Source organism: Phyllobates terribilis, unplaced genomic scaffold, assembly GCF_046119375.1.
Source record: "Phyllobates terribilis strain yellow unplaced genomic scaffold, ASM4611937v1 Scaffold_5__5_contigs__length_657084704, whole genome shotgun sequence".
NCBI classification, from domain to species: domain Eukaryota; kingdom Metazoa; phylum Chordata; class Amphibia; order Anura; family Dendrobatidae; genus Phyllobates; species Phyllobates terribilis.
In genome coordinates, this window is record NW_027362765.1 from 19,060,286 (window position 1) to 19,085,293 (window position 25,008).

The 25,008-nt window shown below is 41.9% G+C and overlaps 1 protein-coding gene across 1 annotated transcript in view; it reads right to left on the bottom strand.

Moving 5' to 3' along the window:
• The window catches only part of LOC141270848 (uncharacterized), a 74,613-nt gene that overhangs the window by 14,303 nt on the left and 35,302 nt on the right, over nucleotides 1–25,008 (bottom strand). Inside the window, exons 7-9 of the mRNA XM_073680945.1 lie at nucleotides 23,920–24,378; nucleotides 23,002–23,054; nucleotides 22,372–22,913 (exon numbers count right to left, since the gene is read on the bottom strand). Coding sequence (XP_073537046.1) covers nucleotides 22,372–22,913; nucleotides 23,002–23,054; nucleotides 23,920–24,378 — 1,054 coding nt within the window. The remainder of the gene's footprint in view (nucleotides 1–22,371; nucleotides 22,914–23,001; nucleotides 23,055–23,919; nucleotides 24,379–25,008) is intronic.

Genomic DNA, 25,008 nt, shown 5'->3' on the forward strand with positions numbered 1-25,008 from the left:
AGAGGCCAGATGGAGTCCAGAGTAACTGCTGCTTCATTATAGTGAATGGATACCACAGGGGTTTCATCTGAATCATGTCATACAGAGAATTAGATGGAAACCCCGATATAAGTGCTCAGCGTATAACGCTGGATAAATGTGATCCAAAATGGTATGTAAAATGTTTCTAACAAAAGTTTCAAATCAATCTACAAAAAAAAGCAATGGAAATCTGTCAATTGAAATATAGGGGCTTCCATGTTACTGGTAGCACAAAGGCTCTGGAAAAGAGCTATGGCTCCTCACGCCCCAAAAGAAATACAGTAAATTCTGCACTCCCAAATCCAAATACCCCCCTCACTTCTGAGCCCCACAGTGTGCCTAAACTGCAGTTAGCAACAGAAAAAACTGATGGCACTTCCAATACAAGAAATAGGTGTGAACAGGTGCTTACCAGGAGAAGCTACCTCCATATACAATTAACAAATAAAGTAGCACTCTGCAACGTTAAGTATGTAAATATGAAGTATGAAATATGAATAGCATTACTGCTGTAGAAAATAGAAATAAATTAGAAATCTTAGCGCATGAATTGGCCAATTCATGTGTACCTGGCAGCCGCAGTAAGGCGTTTCTCAAAATGCCAGGACCCTACCAATGTGAATACCTCTCTAAGGGACATCTGTGCAACTTTTTACTGTCCGGAAGTCAAAAGTCAAAGGCACAGGTTCTCAATGCAAGTCTATGAGAGCCACAATGAGGTTCTCATAGATTTGCATTAAAAAGTGACCCCCGGATCACTCTAGCAAACACACATTTTGGATTTTAAAAACATTTTTCAAGCTGTTGTTATAAAGTATTCTAATTTACTGAGATAATGACTTTTGTGATTTCATTGGCTGTAAGCCATAATCATCAACATTAACAGAAATAAACACTTGAAATAGATCACTCTGTGTGTAATGACTCTATATAATATATGAGTTTCACTTTTTGTATTGAAGAACTGAAATAAATTAACTTTTTGATGATATTTTAACCCCTTAACAACATTTGACGTACTAATACGCGTCTGTGCCCTGGGACTTAAGAGCCAGACCCGTATTAGTACGTCATGGCGATCGCGCGCGCACACAGGCTGTGCGGGCGCGATCGCCGCCGGGTGTCAGCTGATTGTCACAGCTGACACCTGATACTATGTGCAGGGAGCGGTCCTGCACCGCTCCCAGCACATTAACCCCCGCGATGCTGCAATCAAAGTCGATCGAAGTCGATCGCAGCATTGCGGGGGCAAGGGGAGGTGATCGCAGATACTCACCTCCTCTTCCGGCTTCCAGCGCTGTCTGCAAAGGCTTCCCGGGTGTTGCCATGACGACCCGATGTCGTCATGACAACATCCGGGTCACCAGACAGCAGGACGATTGTTTGGACATGAGCAGTGCATCTCCAAACAATCTTCTCCCTGTCCAGCGCTGACAGCCTGCATGGCACAGGGATGGTGCTGCATTCCTGTGCCATGCAGGCGATCAGAGAAAAAAAAGTGAAAGTCCCAGAGTGGGACAAAGTAATAAAGTATATAAACTTTCAGAAAGTGAAAAAAAAAAAAAAAAAAAAAAAAAAATTGCAAAAATATAAAAAAAAAAAAAAATAATAATCCACCAAAAATAAAAATATAATGTACCCATCAATAAATATTAATATAAAAAAAAAACAAACAAACAATAAAAGTACACATATTTGGTATCGCCGCGTCCGGAACAACCTGACCTATAAAACTGTCCCACTAGTTAACCCCTTCAGTGAACACGGTAAAAAAAAACAAAAAAAAACGACGCAATAAACAATGCTTTATCACCATACCGCCAAACAAAAAATGGAATAACACGCGATCAAAAAGACAAACATAAATAAAAATGGTACCGCTGAAAACATCATCTTGTCCCGCAAAAAACAAGCCGCCATACAGCTCCATCAGCCGAAAAATAAAAAAGTTATAGCTCTCAGAATAAAGCTATGCTAAAAAATAATTTTTTCTATAAAATTGCTTTTATTATGTAAAAGCGCCAAAACATAGAAATACAATATAAATGTGGTACCGCTGTAAACGTACTGACCCGAAGAATAAAGCTGCCTTATCAATTTTACCACACGCGGAACAGAATAAAAAAAAAACAAAAAAAACAATTCCTGAATTGTTGGTTTTTGTTAATTCTGCCTCCAAAAATCGGAATAGAAAGCGATCAAAAAATGTCACGTGCCTGAAAATGGCACCAATAACAACGTCAATTCATCCCGCAAAAAACAAGCCTTCACAATCTGGAAAAATTATAGCTCTCAAAATATGGCGATGCAAAAACTAGATTTTACAAAAAATGCGTCTTTTAGTGTGTGACAGCTGTCAGTCATAAAAACCCCATATGATTCTGGTATTGCTGTAATCACACCGACCCGAAGAATAAAGTCGTCTAATCACTTATACCGCACGAGGAACGGCGTCAAAAATAAACTCTTGGGTTAGGATTGGGCTAGGTTTAGGGCTGGGTTTGGGGTTAGGGTTGTGCTAGGGTTAGGGTTGTGCTAGGGTTAGGGTTGTGCTACGGTTAGGGTTGTGCTAGGGTTAGGGCTGGGGTTGGGGTTAGGGTTGGGGTTGGGGTTGTGATGGGGTTGGGATTTTTTTCAAAAGTAAGAAAAAAAGATGACGATATGGCGACTAGTGTTGAGCGCAAGTGCTCGCTACTTGAGTTTGCATCGGGTGCTCTGGTATGCATTGAGTATCATGGGTATTTGAGTGACATGCTCGAGTCTCTGCCCCATATGCTTCGCGGCCAAAAAAACTTTACGGGGATTGCCTGCCATGCACGAGCGATCCCCGCATGTTTTTTTTTGGGTGTCTAATTACCGTGAAACATGCGGAGCAGGGACTCGAGCATGTCACTCAAGCACACGCTGTACATGGTGCATACCTGAGTACCCGATGCAAACTCAAGTAGCGAGTACTTGCGCTCAAGACTAATGACAACTTATTCAATATGATGACCTAATGTAAACAAATTCTGTGTCATACCTCTGGGTTCAAAATGTTCACTATACACCTTAATAAAATCCTTGAGGGGTATAGTTTCCAAAATGGGGTCACTTGTGGGGGAGCTCCACTGTTTAGGCACATCACGGGCTCTCCAAACGCAAAATGGTGTCCACTAACAAATTGAATGGAAAATCGGCTCAAATTGTTAGCGGACGCCATGTTGCGTTTGGAGAGCCCCTGCGTGCCCAAACATTGGAGCTCCCCCACAAGTGACCCCATTTTGGAAACTAGACCCCCCAAGGCACCTATCTAGATGCATAGTGAGCACTTGGAACCCCTAGGTGCTTCACAAATTGATTAGTAAAAATGAAAAAGTGAAAAAAAAAACACTTTTTCATTTTTACGAATCAATTTGTGAAGCACCTGGGGGTTCCAAGTGCTCACTATGCATCTAGATAGGTGCCTTTGGGGGTCTAGTTTCCAAAATGGGGTCACTTGTGGGGGAGCTCCAATGTTTGGGCACACAGGGGCTCTCCAAACACAACATGGCGTCCGCTAATTATTCAAGCAAATTTTACAATCAAAAAGTCAAATGGCGCTCCTTCCCTTCCGAGCCCTACCGTGCGCCCAAACAGTGTTTTTTTCCCCACATATTGGGTATCTGCGTGCCCAGGGTAAATTGCACAACAAATTCTGGGGTCCATTTTTTCTTGTTACCCCTGTGAAAATAAAAAAAATTGGGTCTAAAGTAACATTTTTGTGAAAAAAGTTAAATGTTCATTTTTTTCTTCCACATTCCAAAAATTCCTGTGAAGCACCTGAAGGGTTAATAAAGTTCTTGAATGTGGTTTTGAGCACCTTGAGGGGTGCAGTTTTTAGAATGGTGTCACTTTTGGGTATTTTCTGTCATAAAGACCTCTCCAAGTGACTTCAAATGTGATGTGGTCCCTAAAAAAATGGTTTTGTAAATTTTGTTGGAAAAATGAGAAATCGCTGGTCAACTTTTAACCCTTATAGCTCCCGAACAAAAAAAAATTTTGGTTCCAAAATTGTGCTGATGTAAAGTAGACATGTGGGAAATGTTATTTATTAACTCTTTTGTGTGACATATCTCTCTGATTTAAGGGCATAAAAATTCAAATTTTGAAAATTGCAAAATTTTCAAAATTTTCGCCAAATTTCCATTTTTTTCACAAATAAACGCAAGTGATATTGAAGAAATTTTACCACAATCATGAAGTACAATATGTCACGAAAAAACATTCTCAGAATCAGGGGGATCCGTTGAAGCGTTCCAGAGTAATTACCTCATAAAGTGACAGTGGTCAGAATTGTAAAAATTGGCCTGGTCATTAACGTGCAAACCACCCTCGGGGCTTAAGGGGTTAATTTAGAATGCACCTGTATGTATGTGATGCTAGTAGAAACAAGCGAATAAGTCCATAATTTCCCTACATGCGCTCTTGCTGTGCCGTAGCAATAGAAACTAGGGATGAGCAAATGCAATCATAGGACCTGGATGCAGAGTCCCGGTGAGTCGTCTGCCACTGCCAAACAGGAGCCAGTGAATTGCCTCTATAGATAAGGGAATTGATTGTCAGGACCCGTTTGCTGAGGCTGTGAGGAGCTGCCCTCTTACTAAAGACTATGAGACTTTTCCATCACGGAGCTCCGTTTCCATCAATATTATTATTGTGTTTTATTAGAGATTTGCTGGCTTCCCCGGGAAGGGGATCTTGTGGACTGAGACAATTGTATTTTGGACATTTACCTGGAATTACTGTATTAACATGGATGTGAGGAATAAAATATTGTTGCATCGTTAACCTGCCTAGATGATTATTAAACCCCAGAACCTAAAATCTTTACAGAGGCCCAGTCACTATCCTGCCACTGCCGAACAGGAGCCCAGTGAACTACCTCTATAGGTGAGTGGATCGATTCTCAGGACCCGGATGCAGAGGCTCAGTCAGTAGTCTACCGCTACCGAACAGGAGCCCAATGAACTGCCTGTATAGGTGAGGGGATCGATTCTCAGGACCCAGATGCAGAGGCTCTGTCAGTAATCTACCGCTGCCGAACAGGAGCCCAGCGAACTGCCTCTATAGGTGAGGGGATCGATTCTCAGGACCCAGATGCAGAGGCTCGGTCAGTAGTCTATTGCTGCCGAACAGGAGCCCAATGAATTGCCTGTATAGGTGAGGGGATCGATTCTCAGAACCCAGATGCAGAGGCTCTGTCAGTAATCTACCGCTGCCGAACAGGAGCCCAATGAACTGCCTGCATCGGTGAGGGGATCGATTCTCAGAACCCAGATGCAGAGGCTCTGTCAGTAATCTACCGCCGCCGAACAGGAGCCCAGCGAACTGCCTCTATAGGTGAGGGGATCGATTCTCAGGATCCAGATGCAGAGGCTCGGTCAGTAGTCTATTGCTGCCGAACAGGAGCCCAATGAACTGCCTGTATAGGTGAGGGGATCGATTCTCAGGACCCAGATGCAGAGGCTCAGTCAGTAGTCTACCGCTACCGAACAGGAGCCCAATGAACTGCCTGTATAGGTGAGGGGATCAATTCTCAGGACCCAGATGCAGAGGCTCTGTCAGTAATCTACCGCTGCCGAACAGGAGCCCAGTGAACTGCCTCTATAGGTGAGGGGATCGATTCTCAGGACCCAGATGCGGAAGCTCGGTCAGTAGTCTACCGCTGCCGAACAGGAGCCCAGTGATCTGCCTCCATAGGTGAGGGGATCGATTCTCAGGACCCAGATGTAGAGGCCTGGTCAGTAATCTACCGCTGCTGAACAGGAGCCCAGTGATCTGCCTCCATACGTGAGGTGATCGATTCTCAGGACCCGGATGTAGAGGCCTGGTCAGTAATCTACCGCTGCTGAACAGGAGCCCAGTGAATTGCCTCCTTCCTCTCGGCATCGCCAGCTCCTCTTTTGATTAGCCGGCCTGGCAAGTCGCACATGAAATTGGCCAGCTAATCTAAAGAGGGGCAGAGTATGCCGGCATGAAGGAATCTGTCCGTAGGGTTCCTACTCGGCAGTGGTAGACTACTGACCAGACCTCTGCATCTGGTTCGTGCTAATTGATCCCCTCAACCATAGACTGTATTGATACGGCACAGTGAGAGCACACATGAGGAAAAGAGACCCCAGAGTGTGACCGTAGGGGGTCCTTCTTATATAAGGATGAACAGTGACCACGCTGCAGTCACAAAGCTCCACGTGTGGTGGAAATGTATGAAGGCAGCAAAATAGTGAAAATTACCCAAAATACAAAATGTGTCCACATTATATTTCTAATTTAGGAATGAATAATAAATAAATAAATAAAGTTATTTTCTAATGTACAAAATAGCCCAGAGCCGACAACCCCCAAAGTAACAGGACTCTCCACATACCTCCACCTGCAGACCGCACACCACATATATGGCTGCTCTGTGCGCACAGGACCTGTGATGAGGTCACAGGAGGGGAGGAGTCAGGGGTCACATGATCAGGGGCCTCAGTGGATGCACACTCTGCTGTGCTGGATGAGCTGAAGTTTATGGGCGTACGGGGTGGAGCCACGTGTGTGTGTGTGTGTGTGTACGACCTGTACGGAGCCACATGTTACCATAACTCTTATTTTTATCAAGGTTTGAGAATAGCATAAACCAAGCATGGGCAATTAATTTTCCCGAGGGGCCACATGAGAGACTGTGACTGTTGGAGGCCGAACCAATAGGCCGAAATGAATTATGCTCAATATTAATAACTATAATTATTATTTAATATTTATATTACTTAATATTGAGCAGAATCAGGTATGTTCACATCCCCTATATACAGTATGAGCCTACATACATCCCCCCTATATACACAGCATAAGCCCACACAAAGCCAAATATATATATATATATATGTATATATATATATATAGGGTGGTCCAAAAGTAGGTGGACAGAAAGTGTAATAAGGTTATGAAGGGGGAGATATAAAAAAAAACAGTAAATTGCAGCCGCCTGTCTGGATCATCCTCCAATAAACCATGAATTAGACGTGGACGATGAGCTTTCCACCCAATAGATTTCAGGATCTGCATGATAGAAGCTCGTGAAATTCCCAATTCCAAAGAGGCTCTTCTGGTGGACTTTTTTGGACTCTGAACAAATGTTTCAGCAACAAGTTGTTTCTTATCTTCTGGACAGACTGTTTTGGGTCGACCAGTTTTTGGAGCATTAAGGATTGAGCCAGTGGCATTGAATTTGTCACGAATGCGGTAAATGGTTTGTCTCTTTGGGGCTTGAGTACCAAATGTTTCAACCCAATTTGCTCTAACAGTTTCAGCATTTTGAGATTTCCAATACTCTGTTGAAATCCATTTTCTTTGATCTGTATTTAAATTATTTGCCATTATGTGTTATCTGAATTATCTGAAAAGAATACAGATTTGGGGGAGATCTATCTGTGAAAACTTTGAGCTCCCACATAGCCTCCTATATACAGTTTGTTTGAGCTCCCACATAGCCTCCTATGTACAGTATTGGCCCTCACATAACCTCCTATATACAGTTTGAGCCCCCACATAGCCCCCTATATACCCTGTGTGCAGAATTATTAGGCAAATGTGTATTTTGATCACATGATACTTTTTATACATGTTGTCCTACTCCAAGCTGCATAGGCTTGAGAGCCAACTACCAATTAAGTAAATCTGGTGATGTGCATCTCTGTAATGAGGAGGGGTGTTGTCTAATGACATCAACACCCTATATAAGGTGTGCTTAATTATTAGGCAGCTTCCTTTCCTTTGGCAAAATGGGTCAGAAGAGAGATTTGACAGGCTCTGAAAAGTCCAAAATTGTGAGATGTCTTGCAGAGGGATGCAGCAGTCTTGAAATTTCTAAACTTTTGAATCGTGATCACCGAACAATCAAGCGTTTCATGGCAAATAGCCAACAGGGTTGCAAGAAGCGTGTTGGCCAAAAAAGGCGCAAAATAACTGCCCATGAATTGAGGAAAATCAAGCGTGAAGCTGCCTAGATGCCATTCGCCACCAGTTTTGCCATATTTCAGAGCTGCAACGTTACTGGAGTATCAAAAAGCACAAAGTGTGCGATACTCAGGGACATGGCCAAGGTAAGGAAGGCTGAAAAACGACCACCTTTGAACAAGAAACATAAGATAAAATGTCAAGAATGGGCCAAGAAATATCTTAAGACTGATTTTTCAAAGGTTTTATGAACTGATGAAATAAGAGTGACTCTTGATGGGCCAGAAGGATGGGCCAGAGGCTGGATCAGTAAAGGGCAGAGAGCTCCACTCCGACTCAGACGCCAGCAAGGTGGAGGTGGGGTACTGGTATGGGCTGGTATCATCAAAGATGAACTTGTGGGACCTTTTCGGGTTGAGGATGGAGTGAAGCTCAACTCACAGACCTACTGCCAGTTTTTGAAAGACAACTTCTTCAAGCAGTGGTACAGGAAGAAGTCGGTATCGTTCAAGAAAAACATGATTTGAATGCAGGACAATGCTCTATCACATGCATCCAACTACTCCACAGCGTGGCTGGCCAGTAAAGGTCTGAAAGAAGAAAAAATAAAGACATGGCCCCCTTGTTCACCTGATCTGAACCCCATAGAGAACCTGTGGTCCATCATAAAATGTGAGATCTACAGGGAGGGAAAACAGTACACCTCTCGGAACAGTGTCTGGGAGGCTGTGGTGGCTGCTGCACGCAATGTTTATCGAAAACAGATAAAGCAACTGACAGAATCTATGGATGGAAGGCTGTTGAGTGTCATCATAAAGAAAGGTGGCTATACTGATCACAATTTTTTTTTGTTTTTGCATGTCAGAAATGTTTATTTCTAAATTTTGTGCACTGATATTGGTTTACTTGGTGAAAATAAACAAGTGAGATGGGGTTATATTTGGTTTTTATTAAGTTGCCTAATAATTCTGCACAGTAATAGTTACCTGCACAAACAGATATCCTCCTAACATAGCCAAATCTAAAAAAAAAACCACTCCAACTTCCAAAAATATTAAGCTTGGATATTTATGAGTCTTTTAGGTTGATTGAGAACATAGTTGTTGATCAATAATAAAAATAATCCTCTAAAATACAACTTTCCTAATAATTCTGCACACAGTGTACAGTATGAGCTCCCACATAGCTTCCTATATACCGTATGAGCCCCTACATTGCCTCCATTATATAGTATGAGGCCACACATAGCCACGCTATATACAATATGAGCCCTCACCTTTATATAGACCTGTATTAGGTCTGTGGATAGAGAGGAGTGAAAACTCCAACGCATGTTTAGCGTTAGCTTCTTCCTGTGGAAGACCTAATGCAGGTATATTTCTCCTTGTCTATATTCCTGCTTCATCATATTATGTTATACCATTGAGTTGTTGTGATCTTTGAGTCACCGGTGTCTCATACTACCCTATACTATACATACACTGTTGCACATGATTGGTATCTAACCTTCATCCTATTATTAAAGTCCAGTAGTAACTAATTATTAGCTACTAGGAGTCACCATTGTCTCAAATACTCTATTATTTATTACTTAATGTAACCATTTAAATCACAAGCCTTATATATTGCCTTATTTATTACATATACATAACACCAATTGTCCTTTGTTCAAAAAAATGACCGTAGATGTCTCGGCAGCACTTCTTATCAATATCCATTTTTTAACATAGATTCACCAGGTATATAATTTCAGCCTGGCAAAAATGAGAAGTGACCAATAAATTAAAGAACTATTAGCAAAAGGTTGTTTTACCTGTAAAGTAAATCACTGTATCAAAAGAGTATTGGGAGCTTCAGCCTTCAATCCCGAGGCACACGTTTCGCACCAGCTTCTTCTGGAGCGCGCGATAGTTTGCTAATAGCTCTTTAGCCAACATTAAGCTGCCATGCTGACCATGTGGGTTTTCAAATAATCGCACCTCGTGTGGTATATGCAATGTTGCACTTTACATTTGTAATGTTTAAATACGATACGTTGTTGCTATCATTACATGATCCATTCTGATTGTACTATATACAGAAGTTTTCCTTGTTTGACATTTTTTTTTTACAAGCATGTGCACTGTAGAACTAAAAAAGCCAAATGCTACTTGAAATTACTAAAACTCATTATCCCTAGTTTTTTACATTTTTTCAAGTAGTGGTTAAAAAGCCTAAAAAGCAAAGAGCATTCAGCTCATTTAAATTGGATAATAATCATGTTGTACTGAATAGATATTTTTCGATTTAATTTGTTGTCTTACTAGTAGGATTACGAGTTAGGCTATGTTCACACATTGCGCTTTTTTTCAGTGTTTTTTTTTCTGCAGTTAAACCATATCTCTTACCAGTTAGGTTTGTTCAGGATTTTGCTTCTTTTTTTGCTGCGTTTTTTGACGCGTTTTTTTTCCGCTCTCCTTTTGTCTCTTTATGCATGTACATAAAGTTCAGCGAAAAAAAAAAATCTCATTCTATTTCATCAGGTTTTGGCACAAAAAACGCTGCCAAACCTCAGGTCTTCGTTTTTTTAGCATTTTTTTCACCACCCGTTACTTCCAATGGGTGAAAAACACTGAAAAAAACGCTGAAAGAAGTGACATGCTCTATTCTGTAAAAAGCCATGCAAAGCACAAAACACTGATGAAACAAAAACCAAGCTGTGTGCATGAGGTTTCTGGAATCTCATAGACTTTGCTGGTACTGTAAAACGCAACTGAAAATTTGCATTAAAAAAATGCTGAAAAAACGCCTAGTATTAGCATAGCCTTACAATTTTTTTTTTAGGTGAAAGTTATCAGCTATTATGTTTATCTGTATGTAAGGGAAATTAACAAGATTATAAATTGCTGTTCCTGCCTCTATCGCTTTTATTATCATCTGGAGCTCTGATCCTTCATTCTTTCCAGTATCTATTCCGGATTTAAATTATTTTTTTAATATAATTCTCTAATTAAAAAAAAAAATATGAGTAATTTATTGGTCATTTTTAATTTCTGCCAGGCTGAAATTATATACCTGGTGAATCTATGTTGAAAAATGTATTTCTACATATGTTGCTGAATTTTATTGAGACTTTACCCTTACCTGACTATAAAAGTACAATTGCAAGTATTTATATGGCCACTAGGAGTCACTGTTGGCTCACATATTGTCTTTTATTTTTGTGGCATATGATTGAAAGCTATAGTTTACTATATGGCATTATCAGTATTCGGTCAGTATTTTTTACATCGAGTATGATTAGTGAGATTGGCCTGTAACTGGGGCATAATTTAGGGTCCTTCCCGGCTTTAGGAATGAGCGAAATATGGACCTCTAGAGTCTGATCAGGAAATGGGTGCGCTGAGGAAACCTTGTTAAACACTTTTGTCAAAAAGGGCGTTAATTGAGGGGCTGGTAATTTGTAAAATTTGGCTGTGTAACCATCTGGGCCAGGACTTTTATTAGTTGGGGACATTTTGATCTCTCGCCTAAGGTCCTCCTCACTGAAAGGCAAATCCAGGGTCTCCCTGAGGTCAGCCGATAACGAGAGAAGGGCAGTTTCTCTGATATATTGATCTATTTTCGTCTGTTCACGTGTGGGGGACATGTCTGCATAGTGACCCGTGATGTTATAGAGCGCTTCATAATAGTCCCTGAATGACTGAGCAATCTGACCTGATTCATTTACCTCTACCCCTCTGGTATTGCGAATAGAGGGTATAAAGGTATTGGGGTATCCTGGATGGATACTTCTAGCCTATGTGGGGGGTGTCTCTCAAGACGCAGGTACACCGCCCACATGGACCAAGCATCATATCACATTTATTTATATAGATCCAAGCATCGAGAAATAAAGCGATATGTACGGTAACCTCAATGCTTCCCCTTTCCCCGGAAAAGTATACAGGTAGGCGGATTCAATATTACATTCTTAGTGTCTGAAGCCTGGACGCCGGAATATGTATTACCGCCATCTCATCCCGCGTGTTGGCTCTCCTCCACCAGAAAAACTGTTGTCCCATTAGGAGTAAGTGCCCCTCTTAGTCTTGGTTATGTCCCAGTCCACATACGGGCTACCTTGGTCTCGGTATACTTGACAGGGTCCACTTCTTTACAAAATCACAGAGGAACAAAGAGCAAGTGTCACAGTTCTGTAGATTGTGCAGAAGAAGGGCGAGAACCTGTACGGCTAAGCCCGCTCTGTGGTGGCTATGGTTGCTGGGAAGGTCTACGGCAGTTGTTGTTGCAAGGCGCCATAAGTCTTGGAATGTTTGTTGACCATTCAGTTATCGGAACCAGCGGGAGGTCCAGCCTCTCCAGGAATCCCTGCACGCCCTGAGGATACCTCAGGGTCGCCACTCCCCTCTGGTCTCGTATCTGCAATTGGAAGGGGAATCCCCATAAATAGCGCATATTCCGTTCTCTCAATGCCTCCAGTACAGGACATAAAGCCCTGCGTTTGGCCAGGGTTCTCCAGGACAGGTCCGCCAAGAACTGCAGACGGACTCCGTCGAACTCAAAAGGACACTTGATCCTGGCTTGTGCCATTATGTCCTCTTTGACCCCATAAAAATGAACCCGGCAGATAATGTCCCTCGGCCTGCTGGTGTCATTACTCTGAGACCTATTGGCTTGATGCGCTCTGTCCAGGAGGATCTCCTCTGCTGGATTTCTATCCAGGAGCGTGTTAAATATTACTTTCAAGGTGTGCATCAGGTCCTGCGGAGTATGCTGATTAAGGAGAGTCTTTTGGGCAGATTGCTCAGATGTCAGTATAGTGGAAGCTGATTCTAGCTGAGACACCTTATCAGTGACTTGGGACACCGTGGCATTAATTGAGTGAATTTCCGCTTTATATAGGTTCTCCAACTGTGCAAAGTACCCTTCCATATCCGTTTTTGTGGGGAACTCTGACATTTGGGCTCACATGTCTTTTATTTCATCCATCATGTTCAGGGGGCTGTGGGTTGTGCTGGTATTCTCCCTTCTCTGTCAAGTTTTATCTCTGTCCTGTTCACTCTGGGAGGGGGGGAGGGGACACAGACTGAGTGCAGGAATCCCCTGTGGCCATTTTATGTCCTTGGGGTTTAGCAGAGCCTGTGGGGTCAGTGAAGAATTTTTGGATATTTCCTGTTTTTGCTGCCCCCGAGGCTATGGGTGACTCCGCAGTGGAAGGGGAAGAGGACGGAGAGGGCTTTCTGTTCTTCCTGCCCATGATACTGCGTTCCCCTGATAAGCACTGCGCAGTTAATATAAACTCACTTTATTAATTTTAACAAAAATTCACAAAGTGGCCGAGCTTTCTCCCTCTCACCTTTCATTAAAGGGGATATCCGTTCCTGACATTCAGCTGCCTGTTCTGACGTCATGTTGACAGAGCAGAGGCTTCTTTTCCGCTCCACTGTGTTGACAGGGAGAGACTGACGACGTCATTCTGATTGACAGCTGGATTCCCACTGTCTAACTGGGGGAGAAGGCTGTCAATCAGAATGAGTCGCACATCACGCCCCGCCCTGTCAGTTCAGAATCCCGGCAGGAGTGGTCTGTGATCGCTCTGTGCCGGGGAAGAACACCGCCGGGCACAACAGGCAGGTAAGTATCAATTACCTGCCTGTTAGTGCCAACATTTTTTTTTTTTTTTATAAAGTCCCGGATATCCCCTTTAATGAAGGGTGAGAGGGAGAAAGCTTGGCCACTTTGTGAATTTTTTTTTTAATTAATAAAGTGAGTTTTTTTTTTAATTATCGCTTTCTGTAATATAAAAAATTACCTGCAAAAAAGACTAGAGGGGTCCGGCTGCCGTACATTATGCCTATCAGGCCATAATTCCAGTAGTAGGAACAATGTAACATTCCCTCATGAAGGCGTCTTTGTGGATGCAATGATAGTCGGAGATTGGTCTGGAGACCACATGGGAAATGCCATGGAGAGGCTTTCAAGAGGGAACGTCACAACGGTCCCACTCCCAAGATTATGGTGTAGAGGGATCCCTCATCTTCATTCCTGGTACAATCACAACTCAGTAATACATTGATTTGATAGTAGAACCATTAGTACAGCTATTTCTCCAACGTGTCCCAGGAGCTATTTTTGAAAACGACACCACCATGTGGCTGGTGCTACTGTGAGCAGTCTGCGAGATCTAAAAGTTCTACCATGGCCTGCAGCATCTTCAGAGTTCTTTCCCAATCGAGCACATCTGGGACCGCACAGATCTGTAATTGCAGAAGCTGCCAGTAGCCAATTTATTATGATTGTGTATGAGTACATTCATCACGGCAGAACTTTTCTCAGACGACCATTAATAACTTCACTAATAGCAGCCAAGGCTGTAAGTTACAGGATTTCTGTGCGTGGCTCATACTCCATACTAAAGAAATCCAGATTTTGTTTCAGTTTTTCATCATTTGCCGTAACATGCCTATCGATCCTGTGATTTCCATTATTTCCTCAGGATATTGTCAGCTACCGATATGACAGTTGGAACTGTGCCGTGTAGAAAAATGACTGCAGATAAATCCATTTTATATGTTGCCATCCAAAATGCATAATTGTTTTAAACCGTTGCTTCACTGTCTTCAGAGTGTACTGTGGCTTGAAAGCAGAGTTTGGGGGTCATCTGACGAACTGCCTTGGACCCAAAAAGAACAATTTTACTTTCATCAGTCCACAACATGTTTCTCCATTTCTCTTTAGGCCAGTTGATGTGTTCCTTGGCAAATTTTATCAGCTTCAGTACATGTGTTTTTTTTTTTTTTTTTAACAGTGGGACTTTGTGGGGACTTCTTGCTAAGAGATTAGCTTCACACAGGCGTCTTCTAACTGTTACAGTACTCACAGGTAACTTGAGACTGTCTTTGATAATCCTGCAGCTGATCATTGGCTGAGCCTTTGCCATTCTGGCTATTCTTTGATCCATTTGAATAGTAGTTTTCTGTTTTCTTCCACGTCTCTCTGGTTTTACTTTCCATTTTAAAGCATCATTTTAGCTGAACAGCCTATCATTGTCTGCAACTTTTTAATCAAAATACACTGTTCTTCTGAACAATGTTTCAAACGACTGATATTTCTCAGGCTTTCAAGGAGAAATGCATGTACAACATGTGCTGGCTTCGTCCTTAAATTAGGGCCAACTGATTCCCACCTGTTTCATCACAGAATGATTGACCTCACTAATTGAACACACTGCTATTATTTTGAACACACCCCCTTTCAATTAATTATTCAAATACACAAACTCAAAAACATGCAGATCATGAATGATGAGCCTGTTGATTTTCTTAGCATCTACTGCACCAACTGGTAAATTGTTTGACATGTGGTAATATAATTTATACCAAAAACAGTGATTAACCTGGTTAGTCATATTGGACTGCTATTATTTTGAACACTACTGTATGATCCCAGGTCTAAGTCCCCCAAGGGGGACCGAAAAAAAAAGGTTTTAAAAAAAAATAATCATCTTTATTTTCTCCCATTAAAAATACAGATAATTAAAAATATTTGGTATCGCCGCATCCGTTAAAGGCGGACCTATCAAAATATAACATTACAGGGAGTCTGTCACCCCAAAAACGGTAATCTGCATAAACATTTATATAGGGCACCTAGTATTTAATTTTAGAGCACCATTGATTCCATGGTGCTGTACATGAGGAGGGGTTACATACATAACAAAAATAGAAAATACAATGAACAAACTTACAATGACAGATAGGTACAGAGGTGAGAGGACCCTATCCTTGTGGCCTTACATTCTACAGGATAATGGGGAAGGAGACAGTAGGTTCGGGGGTTACAGCAGCTTTGGTGTTGGTGAGGTGGCAGTGTCTATTGTGGTGAGGAGACAGTGGGGTCATTGCAGGCTGTAAGCTGTTCTGAAGACATGAGTTTTCAAGTTCCACTTGAAAGTTCCGAATGTAGGGGATAATTGGATGTGTTGGGGCACAGAATTCCAGAGGATGGGTGATTCTTGGGAGAAGTCTTGCAGGCGCTTGAATGAGGAACGTACGAGTGTGGAGGAAAGAAAGAGGTCTTGGGCGGACCGGAGACTATGTGATGGAAGATAACGGTAGATTAGTTCAGACATACAGTGCAGACCAAAAGTTTGGACACACCTTCTCATTTAAAGATTTTTCTGTATTTTCATGACTTTGAAAATTGTACATTCACACTGAAGGCATCAAAACTATGAATTAACACATGTGGAATTATATACTTAACAAAAAAGTGTGAAACAACTGAAAATATGTCTTATATTCTAGGTTCTTCAAGTAGCCACCTTTTGCTTTGATGACTGCTTTGCACACTCTTGGCATTCTCTTGATGAGCTTCAAGGGTGTGCCCTGTCAGGTTTAATAAGTGGGATTTCTTGCCTTATAAATGGGGTTGGGACCATCAGTTGTGTTGTGCAGAAGTCAGGTGGATACACAGCTGATAGTCCTACTGAATAGACTGTTAGAATTTGTATTATGGCAAGAAAAAAGCAGCTAAGTAAAGAAAAACGAGTGGCCATCATTACTTTAAGAAATGAAGGTCAGTCATTCCGAAAAATTGGGAAAACTTTGATAGTGTCCCCAAGTGCAGTTGAGAAAACCATCAAGCGCTACAAAGAAACTGGCTCACATGAGGACCGCCCCAGGAAAAGAAGACCAAGAGTCACCTCTGCTTCTGAGGATAAGTTTATCCGAGTCACCAGCCTCAGAAATCGCAGGTTAACAGCAGCTCAGATTAGAGACCAGGTCAATGCCACACAGAGTTCTAGCAGCAGACACATCTCTTCAACAACTGTTAAGAGGAGACTTTGTGCAGCAGGCCTTCATGGTAAAATAGCTGCTAGGAAACCACTGCTAAGGACAGGCAACAAGCAGAAGAGACTTGTTTGGGCTAAAGAACACAAGGAATGGACATTAGACCAGTGGAAATCTGTGCTTTGGTCTGATGAGTCCAAATTTGAGATCTTTGGTTCCAACCACCGTGTCTTTGTGCGACGCAGAAAAGGTGAACCGATGGACTCTACATGCCTGGTTCCCACCGTGAAGCATGGAGGAGGAGGTGTGATGGTGTGGGGGTGCTTTGCTGGTGACACTGTTGGGGATTTATTCAAAATTGAAGGCATACTGAACCAGCATGGCTACGACAGCATCTTGCAGCGGCATGCTATTCCATCCGGTTTGCGTTTAGTTGGACCATCATTTATTTTTCAACAGAACAATGACCCCAAACACACTTCCAGGCTGTGTAAGGGCTATTTGACCAAGAAGGAGAGTGATGGGGTGCTACGCCAGATGACTTGGCCTCCACAGTCACCAGACCTGAACCCAATCGACATGGTTTGGGGTGAGCTGGACCGCAGAGTGAAGGCAAAAGGGCCAACAAGTGCTAAGCATCTCTGGGAACTCCTTCAAGATTGTTGGAAGACCATTTCCGGTGACTACCTCTTGAAGCTCATCAAGAGAATGCCAAGAGTGTGCAAAGCAGTCATCAAAGCAAAAGGTGGCTACTTTGAAGAACCTAGAATATAAGACATATTTTCAGTTGTTTCACACTTTTTTTGTTAAGTATATAATTCCACATGTGTTAATTCATAGTTTTGATGCCTTCAGTGTGAATGTACAATTTTCATAGCCATGAAAATACAGAAAAATCTTTAAATGAGAAGGTGTGTCCAAACTTTTGGTCTGTACTGTATATGAGTGAGACAGATTGACAGCTTTTGTAGGTCAGTCTTAGTAGCTTGAAGTGGACAGGTTCAGGGATTGGGAGCCAATGAAGGGATTTGCAGTGGGGAGAAACGGAGGTGTAACATTGGGAGAGATGGATTCGTCGAGCAGCAGAGTTAAGGACAGACTGGAGAGGTGTGAGAGTGTTGGCAGGAAGGCCACAGAGGAGGGTATTCGTCAAGGCGGGAGATGATGAGGGAATGCACTATTATTTTATTAGTTTGAGGGTTGAGGGAAGGACGGATTCTGGAAATATGTTTGAGGTGGGGGTGGCAAAAGGTGGCGAGAGCTTGGATGTGTGGTTTGAAGGACAAGGCAGAGTCCAGGGTTACGTCGAGGCAGCGGACTTCGGGTACAGGGGAACGTGTGATGTCATTTATTGTGATAGATCAAGTAGAGAAGATAGGAAAGATGGAGGAAAGATGATGACTTCAGTTTTGTCTACGTTGATCATTAGGAAGCGAAATGAGAAGAAGGAATATACAGCTGATGGACACTCTGGGATTCTGCACAGCAGAGAGGTGATGTCTGGGCCAGAGAGGTAGATCTGAGTGTTATCAGCATATAGATGATACTTGAAGCCATGAGACTTTGAGTTGTCCCAGGCCAAAGCAATAGATGGAAAAGAGTAGGGGTCCCATGACAGAGCCTTGAGCACTCCAAGATGAAGAGTTAGTGTGGAAGTATGAGACGCTAAATGTGTGGTTAGAGAGGTATGATGAGACCCTTGAGACGGCAAGGTCTGTGACACTGAGGGAAGAAAGGATCTGTAGAAGGAGGGAGTGGTCGACTGTGTTGAAGGCAGAGAACAAATCTAGAAGGAGGAATATAGAGAAATGTCTGATGGCTTTGGGAGAAATCCGTTAGTAATTTTGGTTAGGGCAGTTTCGGTGACATGGTGGGGGCAGAAGCCAGATTGAACGTTGTCAAAGAGTAGGTTAGATGAGAGGTGGGAGGAAAGTACCGTGTGGAAGTGCTTTTCAAGGGGTTTGGAGGCAAACGGGAGCAGGGATATGGGCTGATAGCTGGATGTAGAGGTCAGGTCGAGGAAAAGCTAAGCAAGTATAGCTTAACTTAATATTTAATTAAAAATCAACTTTTATTTGATATGCAAATGAGGGCGCTTCAGTGCACCTTTGGTGTGGCCTATTCCTTGCTGCACCGCTACGCCCTCCTATTTGCATAATAAAGCAGGTACCTTACATTGATTAACTTGTCTCTAATGCCCAGAGTGAATGATGTGTCTCCTGCCTGCACACTGAACACTGGATGATCGAGGCAGCATGCAAATAGTCAGTGTGAAGCCATTTGCCCTCATTTGCATGTCAAATAAAAGTAGATTTTTTTATTCCATATCAAGTTAAGCTATACTTGCACCTAACCCCTATTTAAATCATACTAGGCAAGTATAGCTTAACTTAATATTTAATGAAAACTCAACTTTTATTTGATATGCAAATGAGGGCACTTCCAGCGCACCTTTGGCATGGCCTATTCCTTGGCGCATTGTCACGACCTCCTATTTGCATAATTAAGCTGGTAGTAGCTTCCATTAATTGACTTGTCTCTGACACATGGAATGGCTGCGCACTAACTATCAGCGTGCCATCTCAATCATTCAGTGTGCAGGCAGGAGACACATCATTCGCTCTGGGCATTAGAGACAAGTTAATCAATGTAAGGTACCGGCTTTATTATGCAAATAGGAGGGCGTAGCGGTGCACCAAGGAATAGGCCATGCCAAAAGTGCATGGAAGTGCCCTCATTTGCATGTCAGATAAAAGTTGATTTTTCATTAAATATCAAGTTAAGCTACACTTGCCTAGAAAAATTCAAATAAGGGTTAGGTGCCCTATATAAACTTTTAGGTAGCTTAAAGGGAATGTGTCACCCCCCTGGGCGATATCAGACATCTACTATGGCCATACAGGTGATAGAAAAGTAAATCTATACTTACCTGTATTGCCCATAGCAGATGTCTGATTGCAAAGAAATCTGGTTTTATAAAGTCTGTTTTCCAGAGGCTTGGCATCCAGGGGACGCCAAGCAAACCCTTTCTATCTGCTTCAAGCAAACCCCTTCTATCTGCTTACTATTCCCCTAAATCGCCACCTCTGTGCTAAATTGCCATATTCCCCCCTTCCACTGCACGTCACAGGGCCCTGTGACAGGTCTTGTGATGTGCCCTGCTCTGCTCTGCCTCACCTCCCGCGCATGCGCAAAGCACCGCTCCCATGGAGCGCGCTTTGTTTCCCTCCGGCCCCATTTGGCTGTGTACTGCGCCGCAGCCTTGTATTGCGCAAGCGACGGTGAGTCACTGAGACTTCCGCTCCGCTGGCAGTACGCAGTCAAACGGGGCCGGAGGGATACAAAGCGCGCTCCATGGGAGCGGCGCTTTGCACATGCGCGAGAGGGGAGGCAGAGCAGGGCCCTGTGACGTGCAGGGGAGGGGAGGGTATGGTAATTTAGCACAGAGGTGGCGATTTAGGGGAATAGTAAGCAGATAGAAGGGGTTTGCTTGGCGTCCCCCCGCCAAGCCTCTGGGAAACAGAATTTATAAAACCAGATTTCTCTGCAATCAGACCTCTGCTATGGGCCATACAGGTAAGTATAGATTTACTTTTCTATCACCTGTATGCCCAAAGTAGAGGTCTGATATCTCCCAGGGGGGTGACAGATTCCCTTTAATTGCAATTTAGGGGTTGACAGATTCCCCTTAACCATAAAGCGCAAAAAAGGAAACAGCAGATTTGCAGATTTTTGGTCATTGCAAATAAAAAAAAAATGCAATAAAAAGATATCAAAACATTGTATCTACCACAAAATGGTATCAATAAAATTGTCTGCTCACCTCACCCCACCAAAAATACAAGCCCTCGCACAATTCTACACTGACCAAAAAAATCGAAACGTTAATGGTAGCGATGCAAGCAAATTTCTAGAACATTAAGTGAAAGGGGCTCTTCAAACAGCTATAAACCTAAATCAGAAAACTTTATTAAATAATAGTGATTTAGGCTGTGTGCCCACGATGCGTTTTTTAAGCGTTTCCGCAGCGGCAAAAACGCTGCAGAAACACTTAAAAAACGCTTGGTAGAAGGTCTGCCATGTTCCCCAATGATAATCCGCATGTGCTGTGCACATGCCGCGGAAATTTCCGCTGCAGATTATCACTGCGTAAAAAAACGCAGCACTACCAATTATTTTGCGGAAGCGCTGCGTTTTCGCCGCCATTGACTTGCATTGGAACGCAAGGATTCCGCATCTCTGTATATGTAGATGCGCATTCCATGCATTCCAATGTGCGGATGGTACCCGGGTGTGGAGGACAGGAGACTCTCCTCCGGACCCAGGTACCATAGAAAACTGTGAAAAAAAGAATAAAATAAAAAATAAACATTATATTTACCTTCTGATGGCCCCCGCTGCGCTCGTCCTCCCATGCCGGCAGATCGCGGTGGACTGAAGGACCTGCGTTGACATCATAGTCATGTGACGGGTCAAGCGATGCTGACGTCGGCAGGTCCTTCAGTGTACCGCGATCTGCCGGCAGCCAGGACGGAGCGAAGCAAGACTTCGGGGGCCATCGGAAGGTAAGTATATATATATATATATATATATATATATATATATATATTTTTTTTTTTAACCATTCTTTGGGGTCACACTATATAAATCCATGCCGTTTGGATAGATTTATATAGTGTGACCAAGTTGACAAGCGATGCTAAAATAGTTTGGAAAGCGCTTGTCAATCCGCATGCGGAAATGCATGTGAAGAACGCTTCACTTTCGCTTGTCCCTGTCAGGAAAAACGCATGTACAATCCGCATGTACAATCCGCATGCACAATCCGCATGCACAATCCGCATGCGTTTTTTTTCTGCCAGGGGAGATGCAGAAACGCTCAGGAAAAATCCGGAGCATTTCTGCATTGTGGGTACATAGCCTAAAAAAAAGGAAGAGAAAAATAAACCAATGATGTTCGTAGCTACTTGAAGTAAACAGGACACAGACACATAAAACAAATAGTAAAAATTATCATCATTGAAAATGTTAATTAATTTATTAGCTTTGAGGTTTCCAAAAAAAAGGCTTAAACGATAGGGAAATTTTTGTCAAAGTTCCTTTGTAGAAAACTATAAATCAAAGAGAAACCTTGGTTGGCTCACAATTGGTAATTACAATGTGTTGGCCGATCTGCAAATCTACAGAATGTCTACACTAGATGCCAAATAAAGACATACTAATATAATATCTTTGTTGTCAATCATTTCATTCGACGGTGTTAAAAAAGCCCCCAAAACATTTTTTCTTAATTATAAATTTGGTTAGAAGAGCTATAGATAAGCACTAAAGATAAATGTGAAATTAGCCAAAAGAAAGAAAGGCAGCACAACCCCTTTTAGATATGTTAATTACGTATAAACTAGTTACATCTGTGTTCCTTGATGTCTAAGAAGTGATTCGTGGATAAAACATTTGTCACATTTTTGTGATTTACACTGTGAGATTTTTGATGCGCAGTTAGATCTGAGTTGTGATTGAACCAGTTTCCACATGCGCTACATAAAAACAGGCTTCTCCCCTCTGATGTTCTAATTTTTTAGAACAAGATTTCTCACATTTAAAACATTAAAATGGCTTCTCCCCTGTGTGAATTCTCTTATGTGTTGTAACATGTGCTTTTCTGGTAAAACATTTCCCACACTCTGAGCACGAAAATGGCTTCTCCCCTGTGTGAACTCTTTCATGTACAACTACCTCCGCCTTCCGTTTAAAAGTCTTACTACACTGTGAACATGAAAATGGTTTCTCTTCTGTGTGAAGTATGTGATGTCTTAAGAGAACTGATTTCTGGCTAAAACATTTTGCACAGACTGAACATGAAAAAGGCTTCTCTCCTGTGTGAATTCTTAGATGCTCAACAAGATATGATTTCCGATTAAAACATTTCCCACATTCTGAACATGAATATGGTTTCTCCCCTGTGTGAATTCGCTGATGTCTAACAAGATTGGATTCATGATTGAAACATTTCCCACATTCTGAACATGAGTATGGCTTCTCCGCTGTGTGAGTTTTCTGATGTGTAACAAGATCGGATTCATGGTTCACGCATTTCCCACCTTCTGAACTCGAATATGGCTTAATTCCTGAATGAGCTTTTTGTTTTTGCTTTACAATCTGCAATGAATAAGAAGATAGGACTAGTTGAAAGGATCAGGGGATAATGGCATGTTCTTGTGTCATTTGTGATTCCACGATCACCTACCTTGATATCTGAAGATATTTGATGTCTTCCTGGGGTCCAATAATAGTTATCTGCTAAGAGTAAACTCAGTTTCATTATTTTTTCATTTAATTACTTTGAAATTACATTCAGTTTTTTAGCAATGGCAAAAGAAAAATAGACAATCAGCTAACCCATCCACAAGTGCAGGAGTGCAAGGCTCCAAATTCCAAAGGAAACCGCGTTTCAAAATGATACTTCTTATTCATAAACTTAGGAGGTTATGAATAAGTAGTATCACTTCGAAACGCGTCAACCGATATTCTGAATGTACCTCCTTTGGGACTTTTCCCTCAGATGATATACTTATGTGGACTCTGTATGGAACAATATACCTTTTATGAATGGACTTTGCCTTAAATAAAATTACATGTTTTATTGGAAGTGCTGGATCAACCCCCATTTTTATACTCAGTTTTTTTAACAAATATATAAAAAAAAGTTTTCGACTTTTGTGTTTAATTCAGCATCCTAAAAAGTTTCAACTTTCTAGTAAATTTCTCAGTACATAATCCTAAAAATCACCTATACATCAGTGATATTACGTGCTGTATGTATGATTTTCACAGTCCCAGACTCCCATACTTTAGCACAGAGCAAAGAAGGATAGTATGGTCATGTACAAAAAAGCTATTGCTTTAGAGCGAGTATAAGAATGGCTTGCCACTATTTTTTTTTTTAAATGTTGCTTACAATCTTACAACATTCAGAACACGAATATGGCTTTTCTACTGTGTGAACGCTCTGATGTGTAGCAACATATGAATTTTTGGTAAAAAAAAATTCTCGCATTCTAAGCTTGAAAATGGCTTTTCCCTGTGTGACTTCTTTGATTTGTCACCAAAACTGAATTCCGTTTAAAGGACATACCACATTGTGCACATGAAAATGATTTCTCACCTGTGTGAAGTCTGTGATGTCTAAAAAGAACTGATTTCTTGCTAAAACATTTCCCACACACTGAACATGAAAAAGACTTCTCCCCTGTGTGAATTCTTTGATGCTCAACAAGATATGATTTCCGCTTAAAACATTTCCCACATTCTGAACATGAATATGGCTTCTCCACAAAACGAGTTCGTTGATGTGTCACTAGATCAGATTTTTGGTTTAAGCATTTCCCACCTTCGGAAGGTGAATATGGCTTAATTCCTGTTTGAACTGTTTGTGAAGCAAAATCAATCTGCGATGAAGATAGGACCAGTTGAAAAGGATCAGATGACAGATCTTTGGTGTGAAGTGCTGAGTTTTCATACGGGATAATGGTGTGCTCTTCATATGCATCATGTGTGATTCCATGATCACTTGCTTTAAAATCTGAAAATATTGGATGTCCTTCTTGGCTCCAAGCATAGTCATCTGGTAAGAAGAAACTCAACTTTATTATTTTTCAATTATATTGCTTTGAAATTATATATATTTTTTCTAAACAATTTCTATATAGAGGTTTTTAGAAAAATTCTAAGTCATATAGTCAAGTGTCTATTTATTAACTGACAGTGGCAGCTGTCACAGGTCACAATTTAAAGGGAACCTGTGACCATGAAAATACAGTACTATCTGCAGGCAGCATGTTACAGAGGGGAGCTGAGTCGATTGATAGTTTAATGAGAGAAGATTCAGTATAATTTGAGCTTTCACCATTTAAAACTTTTCTTTCTGGGATTTTTGGTCCAGTGGTCGGTCCAACACCAGACTAGCAAGATTGACTGGATTTACGATAGTTTTATCTAATGTACTGCAAAATGCACATCCAACTAGAAGAGATAGACTGGACTCATCAGACCTCATGAAGGCTAAGGCTGTGTGCCCACTATGCTTTTTTTAAGTGTTTCCGCAGCGGCAATTCTGCTGCAGAAACGCTTAAAAAACGCTTGGTAGAAGGTCTGCCATGTTCCCCAATGATAATCCACATGTGCTGTGCACATGCTGCGGATTATCATTGCGGAAAAATCCGCAGCACTACCAATTATTTTGCGGAAACGCGGC